Raw genomic sequence first — 22,544 nt, 5'->3', positions numbered from 1 at the left:
GATTATTTTGAAACTTGAAAACAGTAAAATTCAAACAAAAAATAATAAAAGTGATATCGATATTGAACTACTCGCCATTGGTACAAAGCAATTATTTGACTCATCTAATTTGATGACAAAAAGTGGATTTTTTTAGGAGATTAAAACTTCCAATACAACGAGAATTTGATTACATTAAATCAGTTAAAATAAGCAAACAAAAACCTGAAAGTTTACTTAAATATCAAAACAAACAAAAAAGGCAAAGGAAAAAACGGGGGTCCACACCCAAACTATGAAATGATGAGTCTGCACGTGGCAGATTATTTCAAAAAGACGTACCTGGATGTTTTCGAATCATTACATTTTCCGATGGATTATGCAAGCATAAATATAGGTCCAGTCCTAGGTCAATTGAAATAGTTGAAGTGTCGATGAATTCTCCATATGCATTCTCATCGATCATATAACTAGGAAACGCTCCAAAAAATCATTTATATTTATATTTCTCAGTTCCATATCGTCCTCCAACGTTTCTAAAACTTGTGATAAAATCATATCGTCCTCCGAAAATTCATGAGTTTGGCTTCTTGTTGGGCAGATGTGATTTTTTGCGGGAAAATTGTTGACGTCATGTATTGAAACAGTTATTTGCCAATCAAATCGGTATATGTAATTTAATCTGCACGGCTCGAGATGACCCAATAACACAACCTCCTACGTCGTTCGGGTTAAGCAGAGTTACCCGAGCTGTGCATGTTAAATGACATATACCGAGTTGCTTGGTCAATAACTATAACATAATACATACAATCCATGATTCATTAGAAAAAATTATCTTTATCAAGCAGGGGATAAGATAAAACAGTTCACACATTTCACTTTTACTCATAATTTTTCAGATTTTGTGTTAATAATAAGTTTTCCAATACATGTTTATAGGCTTCATGAATGTCTCCAAACAGTTACTTATTAATTCTAAATTTGAAGACTAAACAATTATACTCTGCTATCCCTAAACTAGTTGATCGACAAACGGACAGACACGAAAACAAACTAACAGAAAAACGCTTTAACAACCCGTTTTCCAATGTGACAACATGACATGATTTTGATATGATTATGTCCAAAGTGTTGAGCTCTCAGTGGCTGTCGTTAGTTTTCGTTCATTTTTTTTGTACATAAATTAGGCCCTTAGTTTTCTCGTTTGAAATGTTTTACATTTGTCATTTCGGGGTCTTTTATAGCTGACTACACGGTATGTGCTTTGCTCAATGTTGAAGGCCATATGGTGACCTATAGTTGTTAACGTCTGTGTCATTTGGTCTCTTGTGGAGATTTGTCTCATTGACAATTATACCACATCTTCTTTTTTATGTTTAAACACATAACATATTACTGTTCTTTGACAGATCATACCGCATTTCTGTACTCCTCGAGAACTTCTCCAACAAGATACAGATAAATAACTTTCTCGTAGAAACCAATTGAGACCATTCCTTTAAAAACATCCATTTGTAACAGGAAGGCACTGTAACTCACCAAAGCACCAAAAAAGAATACCTGAAAGTATTCAAACAAAATAATTCATAATTGAGAAAGGGAATAATTATGTAGTCGTGAAGTAAGACCATATCAAGTCTTAGCAGTCAAAATCATATTCACCGATTTGACTCAAATTATCATATTTGATTGATAACATACTAAAACACATATCCAACATCAAATAAGTCTTAAATAAACAGCTTACAGTGCATATGCTCCAGACCATTTGAGTATTTCTACCGTACGCTTATGGTCCGGACCGTATACGTATACTCGTACGGTCCGACCATACACGTACGGTCGGACCGTATGGGTATATGCGTATGATTCAGTACGAGCTGACCATACAGGTAGCTAAATCATATGTGAATTTAAAGAAACGTGTATCACAATCTTTGTTTTTAGTTTTACAAATTGTTACAATTAGATGGATAAAATGTACAACTAAACATTTGTTTAATTATTTATCTGAATCCTATTTTGGTATTCTCGTCAAATTGACACTTCCTACCACAAGTAACGTAATATTTTTTACATTTACATGTTTGCAGTTAATGAGTGTTCCTTTGCAGTTGCGTTTTTTTTTTGTAAAGTTGCTAAATATTCTATTACAATTGTCATCCCACATCATGTTTAATTCCGATATCTTCAGTTCCAGTGATCATAATTCTATTAATATAGTACTGATCGACATGCTAAATACAAGAGATTAACAAATTTAATTAGCGTGAATTTTTGAATAGTTATAACGTTTTCATTTCAATTGAAATTGAACCTTTTTATAGTTCTTAGACAGTTAAGTTAAACTGCTATGTTGATCTGTTATATGCATTTGTATCTAATAAACTTGGCCAACTTCTTAATAATAGTCCGACCGTACGCGTCTGGAATACAGATACTATATATCAGTTCACATATCAGAATTTCTTGTGCATTTTAGTCTAGACGCCATATAATTAACTATCGAAATGTCCCCGAAAACTACCGTGGCCCCGAAAACTACCGACGTTTAGATAACACGATATGAACATAAATAGTACAAATGGATTTGTCTAGGTCTATTTGATCTCATGTTTAAGGTTAACAAATAAGTTAATTTCGATTGTTACTTTTTTTTTTGTGGAAACAATAAGTCAACCGAATGATTTACCTATGTTTCACTTTTAATGTTGGCATGTTTATCTTTTAATAATCGAACACGCATCGATCATGTGTAATTCATCTCTAGCTAAGGGGTTAAATAGAAGTTCAAATAAATACCGATTCAGTGTGGTCGAATTGTGCGCCTGCAAGTGAATAATTCATTTTCGATGTTTCTTTGCTTATTTTGACAAAATTGAACCATACTGGCTGTTAAAAGCGAATTATTATTTCACTATTTCACTTTCATTAATTAATTATTAATCTGAATTTAATTTGTTTATGTATCTCGTTGCTCCTGCTTTTTAATGTTAAATAAGTAGATTTGGTTCGTTTAACTGAAACTGATTCATTTGATGAATGCACATATATTTTAAAGTACGACCGTCAACATTATTTAAAAGCCAAATGTATATGTACCATCATATAAAATAAAATTGAGAATGGAAATGGGGAATGTGTCAAAGAGACAACAACCCGCCCAAATAAAAAACAACAGCAGAAAGTCACCAACAGGTCTTCAATGTAGCGAGAAATTCCCGCACCCGGAGGCGTCCTTCAGCTGGCCCCTAAACAAATATATACTAGTCCAGTGATAATGAACGCCATACTAATTTCCAAATTGTACACAAGAAACTAAAATTAAAATAATACAAGACTAACAAAGGCCAGAGGCTCCTGACTTGGGACAGGCGCAAAAATGCGGCGGGGTTAAACATGTTTGTGAGATCTCAACCCTCCCCCTATACCTCTAACCAATGTAGTAAAGTAAACGCATAACAATACGCACATTAAAATTCAGTTCAAGAGAAATCCGAGTCTGATGTCAGAAGATATACACACTTCTGTAATATTTTATGTTGTTTGCCAATAAGATCTGACAAAAAAATCTTTAAAACAGGATGGTATTAGAATAAATATACAATAAACAAATATCTTTTTGATAATTTGAACGTCCTTTTTTTGAACATCTTTTTATCTGGGATCATAGGAGCGCATCATAGATACCCCGATACAAAAAAACTTCGTACGGCAAACACGCGTGTCGTCTAAGAGATTCATTGGGACTCGAATAAACAAATGTTAAAAAACCCAAATAAAGTTTGAAGTCTAAATCTTGCAGATCTGCAATTCCTTAATGTTTAGCAAGAAATGAAATAACTGAAATACAAATAAAATAACTAACATACCGAGCGCAGCGAGATCAGCGAATTAGCACAAAAATACCAAATAACAAACAGCCGGAATAAGTTATGCAACTGAGTTGTTATCGCTGTTTATAGACTAATCGTCACCAATAATACCAATATTTTTTAATTATAAATAAGCTCATCATAGATACCAGGATTTAAATTTTGTGTTAGAGTCGGACGCGCGTTTCGTCTACAAAAGACTCATCAGTGACGTTCGCATAAGAAAACTAAAAAGACCAAAATATAGTACGAGGTTAAATAGCATTGAGGACCAAAAAACTTTAAACGTTTTGCCAAATACAGCTATGGTCATCTATTCCTGAGGTAAAAAAAAAGGCATTAATCTTTCAAAAATTCTAAGTTTTCTCAAACGATTTATAAATTTCGAACAGCGGTATACTACTGTTGCCTTTATTTGTAAACAATTGATTTATAATTATCCCCATATCAATAATAATTCATTTCATGTACAGTTTACACTATGTGAGTACTTACGTAATGTAACAAAAACCTTGTAAGCGGAGCGACAAAAATCTTTGGTCTTTCTTCAAACGATGAACTGTTGTTGCAGCGCAAAGCTTTGATGCAGCCTTTCTGCATAAACAGTAATGGATCAAATTAAATTAAACAAATAAATCATTTCTTAAAATTTTTGAAATCCTAAAGATTGGTTAAATATTGCGATAACATTATTCTGATGGTGATAAACAGCAACCTCTAATCAATCTTATTTTATCTTAAAACTATATAGCAAAATTCCAGCAGTGCGTTAATGTGAAGTATATATCTTACATTTGAAACGCTATTCTACAGCTGGTTTTCTTATCATAATTTCACTTTGCAGCTTTTTATATATATATATAACAATATGTGTTTAGCAAGCCCAAAATACCTAACTCTCCACTATGATAATGAATATTAAATAGTTTTCCAAACCCTCTTGACTACAATGTAAATTCTACAGAGGTTTTTAGTAAGTGACAACCCTCCAACATGTTTGAAGAGCATTTGATAAAAGCACAATCCTATCTTGAAGACAAAAAATACACAAAATATTCAAACAATATGTCGTTGATATTAATGATTAATGTTGAATGTTGTACATTTTGTAGTAAATCTTTTTTTAATTCGTACATGATAGATAATATATGTTCCCAAAGCACTACAAGTTCTACTGACTCTCAATAAAGCACCGCGACTTATAACTAATTTTGTTTAGAATTGTTTTCCGAAATCTTTGATTTCAACGGTTCGCACATGTTGTGGATTTATTAAGTACACGATTATCTGTTACAAGCCTTTTTTTTCAATTTAATCAGAAACTTCATTACTCCGCTTAATCTATTTCTTTTTTTTTTAATTTTAATTTCGGAAATGCTCGTTAAAAATGGTTTCTAGTTGGGGAGGGCATGGTCATCTGATCAAATTTTATTTTCAAAGAGTTTAAAGTGCAATTTATGCATTATAGTTTTCAATATGTTTGTTGTCAAAATGTGGTTTCAATTTTAAAGATTTATCTCTGTCCTATATTTCTTTAATTTATTTATTGTAGACCTTTCGTGTTATTTTGTCATTTTAATGTTATAACTAACATTGTCATTAAAGCGGGAGGTTTGGCATGCCACAAAACCAGGTTCAACCCACCATTTTGTCATAAAATGCCCTGTAACAAGTCAGGAAAATCGCCATTGTTACATTATAGTTCATTTCTGTGTGTGTTACATTTTTGTGTTGTGTTTCTGTTGTGTCGTAGTTCTCTTATATTTGATACGTTTCCCTCAGTTTTAGTTTGTAACCCGGATTTGTTTTTTTCTCCATCGATTTATGAAATTTCGAACAGCGGTATACTACTGTTGCCTTTATTTGTACTGTCTACATACTTAAAGCAGATCTTTTGATGTCTATAAAGAGTTTATTACATTAAAAGAATAAATTTTAATGCGACAGGTGTTAATAATGAAAAAAGATGTTTCTTTAATGCTGCTCAATAGATTTTAGAAGATGTGGTATGAGTGCCAATGAGACAATTCTCCATCCAATTCTTAAATATTTGCATATCCAAAACGTATTAAAACAAAGAGAACTTATACCAAAAAGGACCAAAAGTTTAGCCACAGCCGTGTATTTTAGTGGCATACTATGCAAGGCAATACAATGGTGCGGTGATACCAATGAGAAACCACATGACAATGAAGTTCATATATACATATAACATCTTATTAAAAAGTCATTACTTTAAACAAATTGATACTATCTAAATATAACCGATAATTATACTTTTACCTTCCAAAAGCCTCCAAGACTAGAACTTATTCCGCTATACCATAGTTTATTCAAACGTCTTTGAGGACATGTTTGAGCAAGAACGTCCAGCATATCGTGTTCATAAGCACATTGCATTGGACTTAAAGTGATGTCCCAAACAGTTTGTTCTGTGATAACTAAATCCATTGCAAGCTCAGCGTCATCGTCATACAGTCTTGATTGCAAATCTAATGCTCTATCTGCAAAGAGACTGTAAAAATCTTACATTAAAATGTGTTGTTAATAGTATCCAGAATAAAATATCAGGTTGTTAGCACTTAAATTTTCATTTTGTATACCATCAATTGACATGCTTTCAAGATGAACCATGATTTAACAATATAAATACATTTTTTAATTCAGTATTTCAAGCATTTAGATTGTCTGCTGAATTCTTTCTTTTGACCTAAAACTCATATTGGCCATTTTGATAGTTATATCCATAAGAGCATACGTATTAATTTAGTGTTATCATTGCAAAAGAAAAAATAGGTTCATAACAATTACACAGTGTGTGGTAAGATATATAAAACAGCTGATTTTTTAATGAACTATGTCGTTAATAAGTAGAATTTTTTTTTATTATCGGTTTTATATGAACAAAAAAAAACAATTAATTAACACCTGACGGATATAGAACCACTCATTCGAAATTTGTTTTCAAAGACTCAAATGCTAAAAACTTGTCCATACCACATGACAAATATGGAGTATGCACCACAAATCAAGCACTAAACAATGTCGTTCTTGTGTGAAAATCACATTATAAGGACTGTTTGATAACGAGAATAAGGTGACATGCCTTCTAAAGATAATGCTTCTCAGTTCTAGATCAATATTACAAACACGTTTTATCTAAGCTAAGATGAACAAATGGATATCAGCATACAAAATGTATTTATTTTGATGTAGATAAGGATATTCTCTATAATGTATTGCAGATATTTTTTGATTCCATCAGGTGTGACTCAAAGTATGGATCAGGAACTGATTTTGCCAAAATGTAGCTTTTTGTTTCTCCTGTGTATGTTCAATTGCTCTTGGTGTTTTTCTGTCTTGTTAGCATGTTCTTATATGTCGACGAAGTTTGTCACATGTAAGCATTTTACTTTTTCCTAAAATTTACTTTTTTTCGCTCCCAGATTGAAAAAAATATATTGTTCGTTTCGAATCTAATAAGTGCAGCTGTGCAGAGACAATACATTTTTTTAAACATAAAGGTAGCTCATAATTTAGATGATTTTATTAATACCTTGACTGAGCAATCATATCAGCCTTTATTGCCTGGTCATTAGCACTGGCTGCCATTCTTTTATATACACTGCTGGCCAATAATGCACACACTAAAAAGAACCAGAAAAAATTAATACGTAGTGCAACAGAATATTGAAGGTATAAATTTAAATATGGGTTTTATCTTTCTTAGAGTTCATTTATTTATGTCTATGATACCTAAGAATATGGAACAACAAAATGTATCCATTTTAATAAAATTTTACTTGAATTAATAACTCTATACTTTCTACCATGCTGATGCAAGTATTGATATACCTCATATTAAGCTATTTATATGTTTTTAGGACGCAAGACACTAATTTTTTGACTTTTTAGCAAAGTTGATGTAGATTTCAAATTGATCTCTCGGTGTTTTTTATTCTTTCTTACGATTTTAGACAATTCTTCTTTATAAACATACAACTTTTGATAAATCCTCTTAACAATTGCAGAACCAATGTTTTGGCTGCAAGTTCGGTTTGCGTCGTTGCATAAAGGCAAAATAAAACAATTAATTTGTGGTGCATTTCTTTAGAACATTAATTGCTCATCTTTGAAAATGCGACTTACAGTTTCTTAATAGGATTTTATCGGTATACTGTTCGTTTTGTATACCAATTATTTATATATTATAAATATTTATCAATAAATAATACTTGCATAGCGGTTGATCGCATTTAATCCAGAATATGGTAGCCAGTTTTGGTCTGTTTACAAAAATTGCCCATATCAGAAGATCTTGATATGCGGACCATTTCTCGTTTCTTTTCAGAGAGTTATCTGTTTGAGACAAATGTAAGCTATCTTTCAATGTGATATGAAAATAAGAAGATGTAGTATGATTACAAATGAGACAGCTCGCCACAAGAGTCAAAAGGAAACAAGAATTAACAACTACAAGTCACTGTAAAGCTTTCAACTATGATCAAAACCCATACCGTATAGTCAGCAATAAAACGCCCCAAAATTACAAATGCAAATTAATACCAACGGAAAAAAAATGACGGCCTAGTTTATGTCGATGAAAAAGAAATATGACCACAACATCAGACGACAACCAATGAATTACAAGCACATACTGAATAAGGCTGGGATAACCTAGTTTGAAGGCGGCAATCTTCCCCTAACTTGGGACAATAGTGTAAATGTACAACATTAGAACAAACTATGAAAATCTGTTGAAAATGCTTAACTCATCAGATGAATACAATCGAAATACATCTAAAAAACACAGAGTGTACTTGGCAGGGTACGTAATATACATACCCACAAAAAGAAATAAAGTGTAGATCTGAGAGTATTCCCAGTTACTGAGAACTAGGTTAAAGCCAATAAAAAATCATTAAAAATCATTGCATCTAAGACTAAAATAGCAATTAGTTCTCATCCAGCATACAGTTGATTGAGTGTAAAGACGTCAGAGAAAAACATTGAAAGGTATATTTTCCACACAAATTTTTACAGTTTGTACTGATACTTTAAGGAATTGATTGAAATGATTGTAAAATTTTCAGGATCAGAATATCAATACTTTTTTGAAAAAAGTTATTCCTCGAACTGGAAAAATTATTCACACGCCACTTAGAAAAGCGGATTAATTTATTAGTCTTCACTGAAGGCCATTATTTTTTAAACAAAATCCTGTGCCGAGTAAGGAAAATAACTCTTGTTTTCAAATCTATGGTAATAGACCTTGTAATTCAAAGGATTCAATTTCTTAATTAGCGATAACGTTTTCTGATTATGATAATCACATTTTGCTGCCCTTTTTCAAACAGTCTCCAAAAATGCAGCATCTTCTCACGTTCAAATACGCTGCTGAGAAGTTAAACATACATGTATACAAATAAAACAAAATTTTAAAAAATGCACATATATCTCCCTTTCCTTTGCTCTCAGTTTTAAGCCTCTTATTTCGTAAAGTTTGCCAAATAAAGCTTCAAGGAATCATCATATAATCAATTACCACAATCATGCTTTTAATATTTCTTTTTCATTTTTTCTCTTTCATATTATTTGTATCGATCGTTTAAAAACTAGAAGCACATTTTGGGAGAAATATTATTTGCCAATAACAAAAAAATAAATGTATATCAGTGAAAGATTATTCTTTTCAACATTCTATGATTTGCATGGTCTCATTCGGTCTATTTATTGCTGCATTATTATTCGACAAAAAATTCGCTACCTTACGGCCCACAAACTTATGTATTCGTATATCATTCATTTTCAATATTGAATAACAAAATTTCAATCTAAAAACCTACGTAAAACACCTTTTTGTATTGGTTGATTATTTGTGTATTAGTTAAAAAAAAACAACAATGTCAGTAACGAAGCGATAACTTCTTAGTTGGTGTTATCCTCAGAATCTTATCGTACACCAGCAGTGATATCGACCTAGTGCTAAGAAATGGAAAACTTAATTTGTGTTGTCCGCTCAAAGTGATTTACCATAAGAATTTTTGAGTAGAATATGCAAAACTTAATTTTCTTTAAACAATAAATTACCTCAATTAATTTTGCATGAAATACTTACCTCTCGGATACCCCAATAAAGCCTGACAAATCTGTCGACCTGCGATCATACACACTTCAATATCTGAGAGTTCATTAAATTGACTGTCCTTTTTCTCTTTCGTAGGAAAGCAAAACTCTTTAAACTTCTGAATAATCGGCGAAGAACCCCACTTCAAAAGAATTGAGAAACATATTTTTATAAATGTTATACAAGGTATGTTATGTTAAATATCATGCTTCTATGCATGCATTGACACCAAATTGGCCAGACCACGTATACTCTACTAATGTTTCAGACATACAGGGAATGGACATCTTGTCCTCGAGGCTAATGATTGTTTTCTCATATACTTATTAAACATGCCCTTTATCATATTCGTTAAGAATGTAAAATTCTGCATTATGGAAAAATAATTCGGAACAATACGTGTTCCCATTAGTATTTTTTTCACTTACCACTCTAGAATGTAATTTTACCTTAAAAACATTTTGAAGGGCTGTCTTTGCTTTTCGTTGAAATTGAAGTGTTTCCTGAAATTAAAAAAAAATATATATAGTGACGAATGACTGACTTAATGCTATAAAGCATCGAAAAAATGTTGCAAATTAAAATGTCTATTCAAAACAATTAAAGTGTTCCTTGTTAATTGTATTCATATTTACACACATATTGATTTGTATATGCCCTACATTCAACATGAGCACATGAGTTCAACTCGTCATTACTTTATTGCGATTATTTAACGAGCCTTTGATATATTTCTATGTTTTGTGGGCTGTAATTGTAGTATGCATTGCACTGTTCGCATTTCGCTACTTCGTGTTACTAAATAACTTAAAATGTCACTCTTCTAGATTATAAGTCTTATGTAGACGAAACCCGCGTCTGGCGTACTAAATTAAAATCCTGGTATCTTTGATAACTTTTTACAAGCTTTTCGTTTTCGTATATATATTGATACGGTGTTTATACCAGTATACAGTAGTTAGCTGAAAATCCCCGTCATTACAAAATCTGGTACAATTATATGGAAAGAACACACGGCTTTTGAAAATGGAATAAACACAACGAGCTCAATATAACTCATTTATTGTGTGTGAAAATAACAATGTTACAACACTCAACACCAGAATAAAACCATGTAAAAAATAAAATCACAAAAATACAGGTGAACTCCGAGGAAAATTCAAATGGAATGCCCCTTATTAAATTGCAAAATCAACAGCTCAAACACATCAATCGAATGAATAACAACTGTTATAATCCTAAAATGGTACAGACATTTTTATGTAGAAATGTAAAAGCTAGAAAAAATACCTTATAAATAGCTGGAAAGTATTTATCATCAAAATGCACACCCTCTTCTTCTAATAAAACCGACACATAGTCATCTCTGTCAGCTACAATGGCTTCTTTCAACAGCATATTGAAATTCTAATAAAAAAAAATGGAACAGACTTTTTATTTTTCTAAATGTAATATTATTTTGAATATGAAATACGATGTTTTAAGAATATACATTGTATATGATACAAGTAAATTATTGTTTCTGCAAACTCTCGTGTTGATCAATTTTATGTCAAAACGGTGTTCTTTTTTGAGTTCTTGGTCAATATCAATGAATGTATCTGTCAAGTGAATCTGTTTGGATATACAGTATATATCTCCCAGTTCATATGATAATCTAGAGCTTGCGTTTCGTATTGTTATTTCCTTGATAAATGGTTTTAAAAGATATTGAAATAAAATATATTAAGTCAAACAGACGTCACCGTGAGTTGTTGTTTGACCGTTATGGGATATATATATGTGCTAGATTACCCAATATATATTTCATTTGTCGTAACCATAGTTTCGTTAATTCCATAAAGGGAGATAAAGATACCGAAGGGACACCCAAACTCACAAGTCGATAATAAAGTGACAAGGCTATGGCAGACAGAAAAATATTAAAACATAATCAACAGTATACAAAATTCAACATAGAAAACTGAAGACTGAGCAACACGAAACAAATCTTAAACTGACGGATAAAGATTACGACAAATGCTTTGAAAAAGTAATTAAAGAACGTCTGGTATTTTATATTCAAGCAATCAATTCATCTCCTCTAAAATATACGTCAAACACTGCAAATAGGCTTAACTAGAATCGATAACACGGAACTTTGTTTGCCTCATGTTGCAAATATAAGCACATAGTAATGCCACTAAAAACGTCGCAGGTCTTTTTCCAAAATATACTGCATTTTCAATGAGAGTAAGTTTTTCAAATAATTGTAACACAAATTGCATTTTAACTTTAATTTGAATCGGAATTTTAAAATTGTGGTAGTTATACGTTAAAAATGGCATTCAAATGATTATAGAAATATCAATATTATTTGAACATACAAAAAAAATTGAAACACTTAACAATACCTCTATTATGACCCTTTTCTCCCCTTGCATTTCTTGTATAAACTGATATGCAATGTAATAATACAGTGGTAAAGAGGAGGGAGTCAGTATTTCCTTATAGGAGTCCATAAATTTCTGATTATCATTTCGAATTCCGCTAATTGCATTTACACAAACAGCTGTTGGGTAGACTCTTTCTTCCTTCTTTGATAATGAACATTGTTGGTGGTCAACACAAGCACTGTAATAGCTTTGTACTGAAAAATATGTATGGATTCAAGACCTTAATTTAAATGAATCTTCTTACGTTTATCTTAATTTTTCAAACCTAAAAAGAAAGCGTATCTAGTAACTGTTATTTTCAACTTCCTTGCGATGTCCGATTGTATATCAGGCGTTATTATTGTACTAATATTTCCACCACCAATTTCTTGAAGTTATTATCAATTACTGTGCAAGTTGCAGTGCGGTTTCCATATCAAAGCCAAGAAAATCAAAGTTTCGAATAGAATATTATTTGTATGACATGTTTTTGTAATGGTCGAAGAGAGGTGAAAATAATACATATCTTACATTATGTGGTACTGTAGACCATCCTTTTTTTCAGGATAATTTGCTTTTATTCCTATTTGATTGAATTCGTGGTAATTAAATCTAACCGTAAGTGCATTTTAGCAAAGTTCTAAGTTTGACATATCGAGACGATATAGTCTTAGGGCTATTTCTCTAATATTGAATGCTGATCGCGAAAAGTTACAAAATATGAACCGCAAAAATAAGTTTGATGAATATGCATAATAGATATGAAAACACAACACTGGACGAGAGGGAAACTATATAAAAATTGAATAATACAATGATATTACAAAAACTATATATACTAAACCTCGTTTAATTTTGTCTTCTTCTAAGCGGCTAAATCTCTCGTTGTCGTCTTTGGATTTGTTTCTAGACCAACCACTAATGATCGCTCTTGTAACTGCATCTGTAAACTCTTTTGGCTGTGTTTGTTTGTTTATATCAATGATCGTTATCTGTCATGATAAATGGATTCATTCATTACATCTTTCTAACATAGTTGTAATTCCTACAGTTTATATGTAAACATAACTGATTGAAAGGACATTTCAACATTTTATAACAAAGGACATTTCAGCAATAATGATAGACATACATGCGTCTGGATTTTCACTGAAGACTGGATCAAAAATGTATAAGTTCTCATCTATGTACACACGTTTTAAAACACAAGCTTAAAACATGAGTGAATGAATTGATTTGAAAGAATCCCTCTTTTAGATAAGAGCACAATAACAGAGACCTCATTGAAACTATTAACAATCGTCAAAAATCTCATAGAAACACTCAAGTTTATATATTTATGTACGACAACAATGATAAAAAAACATAACAATTAGATACCATTATACCGTATTAAAAGTCAGATAAATAAAATAAGAGCCTTCCAAAATCAACCAAACCGAGACACGTGAATATAGCTATATGACCAGCAGCATACTTTCTTGATATGGCAAATATCCAATACTTGTTACCTTTGACCACGACGATCAACAAAGTCTTATCACCATCTGTATATGATGACTTTTAACATGAAATTTAATTTATCTATTAGCAACTTACCAAGCATTTGTTTTGTTTTATTGATGTCATGTTTGATTCAAGGTCATTTTGCTGATGCTTATGCGAACCAGAACATTTGCTATGAAATTCTGTTTTCATAAGGTCTTGGGAAGAAATACCAAATAACAGTGGTGTTTTGTCCTTGATATAATCAGATATATCAATGGAATCGCTGAAAGAACAATTGAATAAATATATCTTGTGGTTAAAACAATGTACTATTTGAGACACATAGGCACTTAAATAAAATATATTTCAAACTATTCAATATTTTCCGAATACTAGTAAATTAGTAATACACCAGTTTCATAAAATGAACAGCCATAAAACGGCAATAAAATCAATATAATACCTAAATTAGACTATTTGACCAGTGCATGCTAACAAATAATAAAGAGCACATCCGTCCCACAAAGGTAAGGTAATTTAGAGTATGTATCCAGTATTTGGTAAAAACAAATAAAGAGCACGACCGTCGACATAAGCTAAGGTAATATATAGCTGGAGTAGAAAATCTCTCTTGAATTTTGTGTATAACTATTCGCTGACAAAATTTATTTGGTCGACGTTTGTGATCTTGGTTAATTCAGCAGATAAATTCTTAGAGCTAATTTAGCAAAATTTCTAACAAATCTCGCATATAGAGCCACTTTAAAGACGTTGCAGTCAAATTGTGACATCAAAATTTGACTTATATTTACATTTTCTGAAAAGCTATGTTTGTATGCTTATAGTTATCAAAAGTACCAGGATTATAATTTAGTACGCGCGTTTCGTCTATATAAGACTCATCAGTGACGCTCATATCAAAATAGTTATAAAGCCAAACAATACAAAGTTGAAGAGCATAGAGGATCCAAAATTCCAAAAAGTTGTGCCAAATACGGCTAAGGTAATCTATTCCTGGGACAAGAAAATCCTTAGTTTTTCGAAAAATTCAAAGTTTTGTATCAGGAAATTTATAAAAATGATAAGAAATTACAAATACCACTCATGTCTGTATTGTGTATTTACGCGATGAAATGAACCCCAACGTGTAATTTACCCTTTTTCAATTAATATTATTATTACTTCATTCGAAATTTATAATATACTTCCCATATTTGTTAAGGGATCAAAGTTTTCGAATTATGTTAAGTAACAACATTCCAGCAGCACCTGCATACGGGGTATATATCTCCCAATCGATACGATATTCCCGTACTTGCATTTCCTATCATGATTTTCTTGATAGAGGGTTGCTGCTCACAAGGAAGCTATTAAACCAAGAGTTCCAAATGGTGAAGTTGAAATCATTACTTCGTAAATTTTACGGACGCCATCACGAGTTGGTTGACCGTTATGGAATAACCGTTTCACAAATGATATCGGATATGTTCCCTTTCATTAATGTGACCGAATTTGACTATATACCGGATTTGTTATCACATAAGCAACACGACGGGTGCAACATATGGAGCAGGATCTGTTTAGCCTTCCAGAGCACCTGAGATCACCCCTAGTTTTTGGGTGGGGTTCGTGTTGTTTATTCTTTAGTTTTCTATGTTGAGTCATGTGTGCTGTTGTTTGTTTGTCTTTTACATTTTTAGCCATGGCGTTGTCAGTTTGTTTTAGATTGGAGAGGTGGGGAGTAGATCGTAACCCTTGGCTAGCGAAGATGGGCATTCGAATGAATGTTGTACAATGCAGAGTAATGTTAATGTAAACATTTACAAGAGAGTCAATTTAGATATCTCAAGATATAATATCTTACTTCTCAATGAATTCAGCAATAAAATCAGCTGCTTTTCCTGAACCTTTTATAATCAGTATAGGCAAGTCTTGCTTCAGAACTTGGTTAACAGCTTCTGTTGTATCTAAGTCACCTTCTGCTACTATTGTTAGAACTGGAACATTCCACTCCACTGATAAAATGACAAACGTTTTTTTTTTAAGTTAATAATTTATTCGTATCCGATGTAACTAGGTATTCGTTATAATTTTATAATGTAAAAATATGTTCACTGACCAACTGTGAGTCTCATAAGTGATACACAACTTGAATCTTATTATTTCATAAATGAAGACATAAGTTACGTCGAGTCAATTCCGATTTTTTCTTTTTGCATTATAAAAATCGAACGAACAATGGAAGCCGTAAGACCAGTGGGTTACAAAAAATGTGGGCAGTTAGTGGTATGATCCTCCAATAAAAAAATATCCAACCTTTGTCTACGTAATGATTTATATGCAGGTTGGCTTTTGTATTTGTACAAGTTCAATGTTTCTTTTTAGTTGTTTTCCTCTTACAGTTTATATGTTTCACTCGGTTTTGGGATTGTAACCCGGATTTGTTCAAGTTAAATCGATTTATGAATATTGGACAGCTGGACGTCAATGTATTTTTTGTTATATTCTTGTATGAAATTCATCAATAATTAATAATTGTTTTTACTTTACACAGTAATATTGAATACTGTTACATGTTGCTATAAACACACTATAAACCATTCATCGTAATGTGAAATAAGAATATATAACATTGTAAGCAAATGTAGCGTAGGAAACTTACACGGCTTGTCTTCGAGGGTCATGAAAGATATTTTATTTTGGACTATTCCTTTCAGTACAGAAGCATGAAACTCAGCATATGACCTTTTTTTCCCCATCCAAATATTATATATTTCTCCCAGCAGACAGTCACTATGCTTCTGGTGCCAATAGTCCTAACAGTAAATGAAAATGTTAAAATATTAGATCAATTTTGGTCAGAAACAAAAGTTCTTTTGTATTATAAATTATGTCAGAATGTGAAGATTCGCAACAAACAATAGAATTTTTGTACCTGCAATATAATAATTACAAATGTATTTGATTAAAGAACAATAATAAAAATAACGAACTCAAGAAAAATATTTTAATCGGAAAGTCCCTTTTCAAATGACAACTCGAATACTCAAACACTTCAAACGGATGGAAAAACATTGTCATTTTCTTGACTTGGTGCATGTATTTCCTGAAGTAAAATATTGTGGAATAAACCTGGTAACATAGCTACATAAAGCTTGTATAACAGCAGCAAAAATATCCATTATATTATCAAAAAGTGTGAACGTAGCAACAAAAAGCGTAAAAAGATGCAAGAGAAACAGTCAAACTCAAAGATCAAAAATAAACTGACAACGCTATGGCTATCAAAGAAAACCACAATCAGACAAACAATAGTACAGAAGATAGAGAACCGGCATAAAAGGTAAAAATGTCAAAATTAGAATACAGCAGTAAGAATTGTGTTATCATCTTAACCACTATATACAAAACATATGTCAACAACAAAAATACTAAATTGTGTCAAATCACAACATCAAAAAGAAAAACAAGGATATAAAACATGATCAAAGCACGACAACGGCGGGATGCATAAGTATCCAGCAACGCCAAAAAATACTTTACAGTCAAGGTTAAAAATTTACAAAGACAAATAAAAGAACAGTATATCACGTTATTAAGATGATAAACAACGTCACTACCTTAGAATCTATACGTCAAGACCATCATGTTTTATTTGTAAGGTTCATACAGAATATTTATCAACAAGGCCTTTGTATCTTTCGGTGAACCTTTTTAGAAAAAAGACGAGACTTTCTTTGAAATAACCCTGTAACCCTGGTTCATCCACTTTCCTCTCAGAAACTGGTGACGTTTTATGAAGTCAGGACAGCAGATTCAAGCTCTTGAATACCGAATGAGTTGGGAAATGTATATCCCATATGCAGAAAAAAGTAGAATCGCAAAAATACTGAACTCCGAGGAAAATTCAAAACGCAAAGTCCCTAATAAAATGGCAAAATCAAATGATAAAACACATCAAATAAATGTACAACAACTGTCATATTCCTGACTTGGTACAGGCATTATCAAATGTAGAAAATGGTGGATGCACAAAACAGACATAATAGGTAAAATAGTCAAATATGGGTACAACAGTCATCACTGTGTAACAATCTCAAAACAAACAAATATTAAACAACAAAGCACAAAAAGCATCTATCAAATTTAAAAAACACATTCATTACTTCGCGTGTTTAACGTCAGGAAATGTAAACGTCAGATAGGAATAAATATAAAATAATTTTGTCGTTCACATTTACAAAAAATTATCATTACTGCATAAATTAGATAATCCTACCCATCCGTAATTGTTTCCGTCATGCAGGTGGATGCTGGTTTTACACCTGTTTTCTTCCGGCAGAATTCCCACTAGACTTATAAACACATCATCTCCTTCTGATTGTAATTTATTAAAATCTTCAACTGCTTCTCTCACGATCGAGCTAACCTTTTCCGATGAACCTTTGTACAGAATCAAACAATCTGCCAAATATAATTATATGTAAACAAAAATTTAATTAGGTTAATCTTTTTATTATATACTTTGATATACCTTCATCTACATCTTTTAGAGTTTAGTTCTAGTTCATTTTCAATGAACTAGTACTCTTTTTTGTTAGTGGACCAACTGAAGCCCGCCTCTGACGCGTGATTTTCTCGCTGTGTTGAAGACCCATTGAAAGTTTTTGGCTGTTTTTGGTCGGATTGTTGTCTCTTTGACAAATTCCGCATTTCCCTTCTAAATTTTATTTTATCTCAGTAGTTGACCTTTTCAAAATGTGTTCAATGAAATAAAAGATTTATTTCAAAGCTTATTGTTTTCATGTGTAAATCATGTTCATTAGCATGTCTACTTATAACATTTTAATTAAGTAGTTTCATAATTCAATTTAGGTCGATATTTTGTATATTTCACCTAAATGATTAGCTTTAAAAATACAGTTCCTCATGATCAATTTGGAAACATTACAATAGATTTTGCAAAAATCTCAAATAGTTTTAGGAACAGATACTACAAAAACTCTAATATGTTTATTATTAGATACTATGAAACTCTCAAAAGATCTTAAAAAATACTTGTACTACGAAAACAATTTTATCCTCGGATACCACAAAAACTCTATTATTTTTTATCAACAAAAACAATGTGTTTAGTAAAAGGAGGGACAATTTAAAGATTTCAATTGTTTATTATGAAATAACATGACAGTTTCTGTAACACTGACTTCATGTTTATCATATATGTTATAAAATGTGTCCTACTTCATCATGTTGGTTCGAATCAAAAGTTTAAAAACTTAATACGAGAAGAATCGTATGGTCCTAACCAGTACAAATATCTTAAAAATAGTCAGATTGCCAGTTTTATTTTTTTTTTTTTTTTTTGTGTGGAACTATATGAACAGACCAATATGATAAAACGAATCTTGTTTCTTTCATTTCCGTAGTTTCCTTTTGACAGAAAATCTCCTTTCTTGTGCTTAATGTTAAGGTAAAAAAAAACGAATGCACTAATTCATTGTCTTTGTTATTGACTTATGCGGAAGGGGAGTTGTTGTTTTATCAAGAATTAAAAAAAAACTATTAACTTTAAATCAAAAGGTTGATACTATCAAATACCTTTTGCGCCTTTTGCAGTGTCTATGAGTCCTTGTTTGAATACAGATGTTATCCATGGTTTAGGTACAAAGCTTTTCGAATCGCCAATGATAGAAAGGACGAGTTTTGGTGGTTCTGGTTTTCGGTACCGTCTCGTTGACTGCTTTTCCAATTCATTCGTTTTCTTTTTCAGCAACTGCTTCAACTTATCCCACATGTTAGCATCCCCCATGTCTGTAGTAACAGCTTATATTAATAGGTTATAGCTATTTTCAATTAAAATCAAAATTATTATAAATTTATATGCTTTATAAAAACTGTGTGCAGCCTTTGACTTCTTACTGTGAACAAGAACTAAAGAAATTATGATGGAGTCATGAACATCAATAATAAAACAATGCCGGTGACTATTCTTATCAAAAGTTATTTATAAATGAGAATTGTACAATTTTAAGAAACTAATTAATAATCTCTGGTATTATGAATATTTGATTTACGTTAATTGTTTTGTTATAAATAAAACCGTTTGTTTTCTCAACCGAACTCTTACGAACATTTAAAACGAGATGTTCTATACAGATGTCAAAATCAAAAGCTCATAACTAGCTTACTTGCTAAGTGAGTTGTATTTAATATTCATTTAAACAATTCAACTGGACAGTGAGTACTAACGTTCTATATAGATAATTTCGCCTTTTTACAGAAAAGTTAGGAATATTCCGGTAAAGTTGGATACAATTATCTAAACAACATTGCAGAAAATGATAAATTTAGTCGGTATAAAAGTCAGATTAGGAATATTTTAATGTTGTTCTTATCATTTGAACATTGGTAATAGTGTCTTATTGGAAATCATACCACATGCATCAGAATGTTATAGTCAAGTTATGTGTAAAGGCTTATCTATATAGTCATTTATTACCGCCAGGCTACCTTGTAAAAAAAACTCAATTTCAGGATCTAAGAGAGTTGAATGAAACATAAAGTGTTTTTTGAAATGTACATAAAGAAATTATAAAACACGTGGTTTTAAATGTAAAGCTGACATATTCTTACCGGATGTGATCGACCACTTGATATGGTCTTTTTCGACGATGTTTAACCGGAGATGTCATTTACTTCTTTAAAATCGGCTGACGTTTTAAACATTTCAATTAAAAGAAGTCTTTCGCAAAGAAACAAAGAAAACTTCACACACTGAAACAGAGAAAATTTCACACAAGAAAACAAGGAAATACCCCAAAACACTTGTACACCGGATATCCTATTGTTCTTATATAGATAACTAAGATGCAATTCAAAGAAATATTTAATCCTATTTTTCAAAAAAAATAGACAGTGAAAGTAGGAGATAAAAGGTCATTTCAATGTTTATGACCCAAAATTCCAAAAAAAATGTACCAAATACGACTAAGGTAATTTTTTTCGTTGGATAGGAAAATCCTTAGTTTTTCAAAAATAAAGTTTAAGTTTTGACAACAGGAAATTAATTAAAATGACCATATAAAATAAGATAAATAAACTCATCATAGATACCAGGACTAAATTTTATATATACACCAGACGCGCGTTTCGTCTACAAAAGACTCATCAGTGACGCTCGAATCCAAAAAAGTCAAACAAAAAGCCAAATAAAGTACGAAGTTGAAGAGCATTGAGATCCAAAATTCATAAAAGTGTAGCCAAATACAGCTAAGGTAATCTATGCCTGAGGTAGAAAAGCCTTAGTATTTTAAAAAAATCTAAATTTTGTAAACAGTTAATCTATAAATACTACAATATCAATGATTCATCATAGATATAAGGACTAAATTTTATATATACGCCAGACGCGCGTTTTGTCTACAAAAGACTCATCAGTGACGCTCGAATCCAAAAAAGTAAAAAAAAAAAAAAATCAGATATTTTTATTCCAATTAAAGGGCCCATGAAGAGCAAAGTAATTTATTACAATGATTTTTATAATTGTTACTAGTAATTGATATATAACTTACCATAATTACATTAATCGAACAAGAAAAAAAATATCAAATATTTTTATGTTTTTGTTTTCCTTTTTATTTGTTTTGAAGATGAAATATCGCAGTTTTATTTCTTTCCAGTCTAATCTTCCTAAAAATACAATTCAACTTGACAGATATTTTCAACAATTTCCTGCAAATATTCAGACGACATTTTGTTTATTGATATTTTGTTGTCCTTGATATTTTTAAGTGGGTATAGATAAACATATGAATAGTGACCTTTTACTTTAGATTTAATATTTAAAAACTTTTTAAACAATAGTGATATTGCTATCATAAATTAGAAAACCTTACTTTTGTATCTAGAAATTTAAAATTTCATTTGGAAGTATTATTTCAATGGTTCTATTAACATATATATATATAGATTCAGACCAATGTAGAGAATGTCACAATGTATAACACTTTTTTTCCTGACTTTAACGAAGAGTGCAAATGAATACAATTTTAATTAATATATATATATAACTTATATACAATTGTAAATTGCCTATAGAGAACATATACCCCAGTTGACACGATGAATCAGAGCTTGCGTTTCCTATCACGATATCTTTGATAGATGGTTGACTTTTCCAAGTTATAAAGTTGAAATCATCTTTTCCAAATGTTACTGACGCCATCGCGGGTTAGTTGAACGCTATGGAATAACTACTTTACAGATGCAGATGGATATGTGTCAACCCTGTGAACTATGTATGAAATTGCCGAATGAAAATTATCACCAAAATTTCAATATACATAATGTCATTTGAAATTCTATGGATAGTGTGATATTGGAATCGCACCACATCTACTTAATGTTATGGTGAAGTAATATGTATAGTCTTCCCTCTTGCCATTTTATTAGGAGACACCACGGAGAAAAACTACTTAGAGGATCGGATAGATTTTAATCAAACTTAATATGTCATTTGAAAAATGATCAATCTTAAACACGATAATTTAATGCAATGATGAAATGAATCTTACCGAATGTTGTCAAATACTTGGTATATTCTCCCTTTTCGCTTATTTTAACCTGAGATGTCTGTTATATCTGCTGGCAGTATGT

At 31.3% G+C, this 22,544-nt stretch overlaps 1 protein-coding gene across 3 annotated transcripts in view; it reads right to left on the bottom strand.

Moving 5' to 3' along the window:
* LOC143071452 (transient receptor potential cation channel subfamily M member-like 2) overlaps positions 1-22,544 on the bottom strand; it is a 32,609-nt gene extending 10,065 nt beyond the window's left edge. For 2 of the 3 annotated variants that reach the window (XM_076245748.1, XM_076245750.1), the window contains exons 1-16: positions 22,463-22,544; positions 19,488-19,700; positions 18,166-18,350; positions 16,549-16,702; positions 15,751-15,901; positions 13,998-14,169; positions 13,243-13,390; positions 12,378-12,613; positions 11,275-11,391; positions 10,434-10,487; positions 9,976-10,126; positions 8,097-8,216; positions 7,414-7,504; positions 6,141-6,372; positions 4,353-4,451; positions 1,399-1,542 (exon numbers count right to left, since the gene is read on the bottom strand). In XM_076245748.1, the coding sequence (XP_076101863.1) occupies positions 1,399-1,542; positions 4,353-4,451; positions 6,141-6,372; positions 7,414-7,504; positions 8,097-8,216; positions 9,976-10,126; positions 10,434-10,487; positions 11,275-11,391; positions 12,378-12,613; positions 13,243-13,390; positions 13,998-14,169; positions 15,751-15,901; positions 16,549-16,702; positions 18,166-18,350; positions 19,488-19,698 (2,265 nt within the window). In that variant the 5' untranslated portion in view covers positions 19,699-19,700; positions 22,463-22,544. Of the gene's footprint in view, positions 1-1,398; positions 1,543-4,352; positions 4,452-6,140; positions 6,373-7,413; positions 7,505-8,096; positions 8,217-9,975; positions 10,127-10,433; positions 10,488-11,274; positions 11,392-12,377; positions 12,614-13,242; positions 13,391-13,997; positions 14,170-15,750; positions 15,902-16,548; positions 16,703-18,165; positions 18,351-19,487; positions 19,701-20,522; positions 20,680-22,462 lie in introns of those variants that run through there. The other variant, XM_076245749.1, reaches the window with a different exon arrangement.

This window comes from Mytilus galloprovincialis, chromosome 4, assembly GCF_965363235.1.
Source record: "Mytilus galloprovincialis chromosome 4, xbMytGall1.hap1.1, whole genome shotgun sequence".
Taxonomy (NCBI): Eukaryota; Metazoa; Mollusca; class Bivalvia; order Mytilida; family Mytilidae; genus Mytilus; species Mytilus galloprovincialis.
This window is presented reverse-complemented; position numbering and strand designations above follow the sequence as displayed.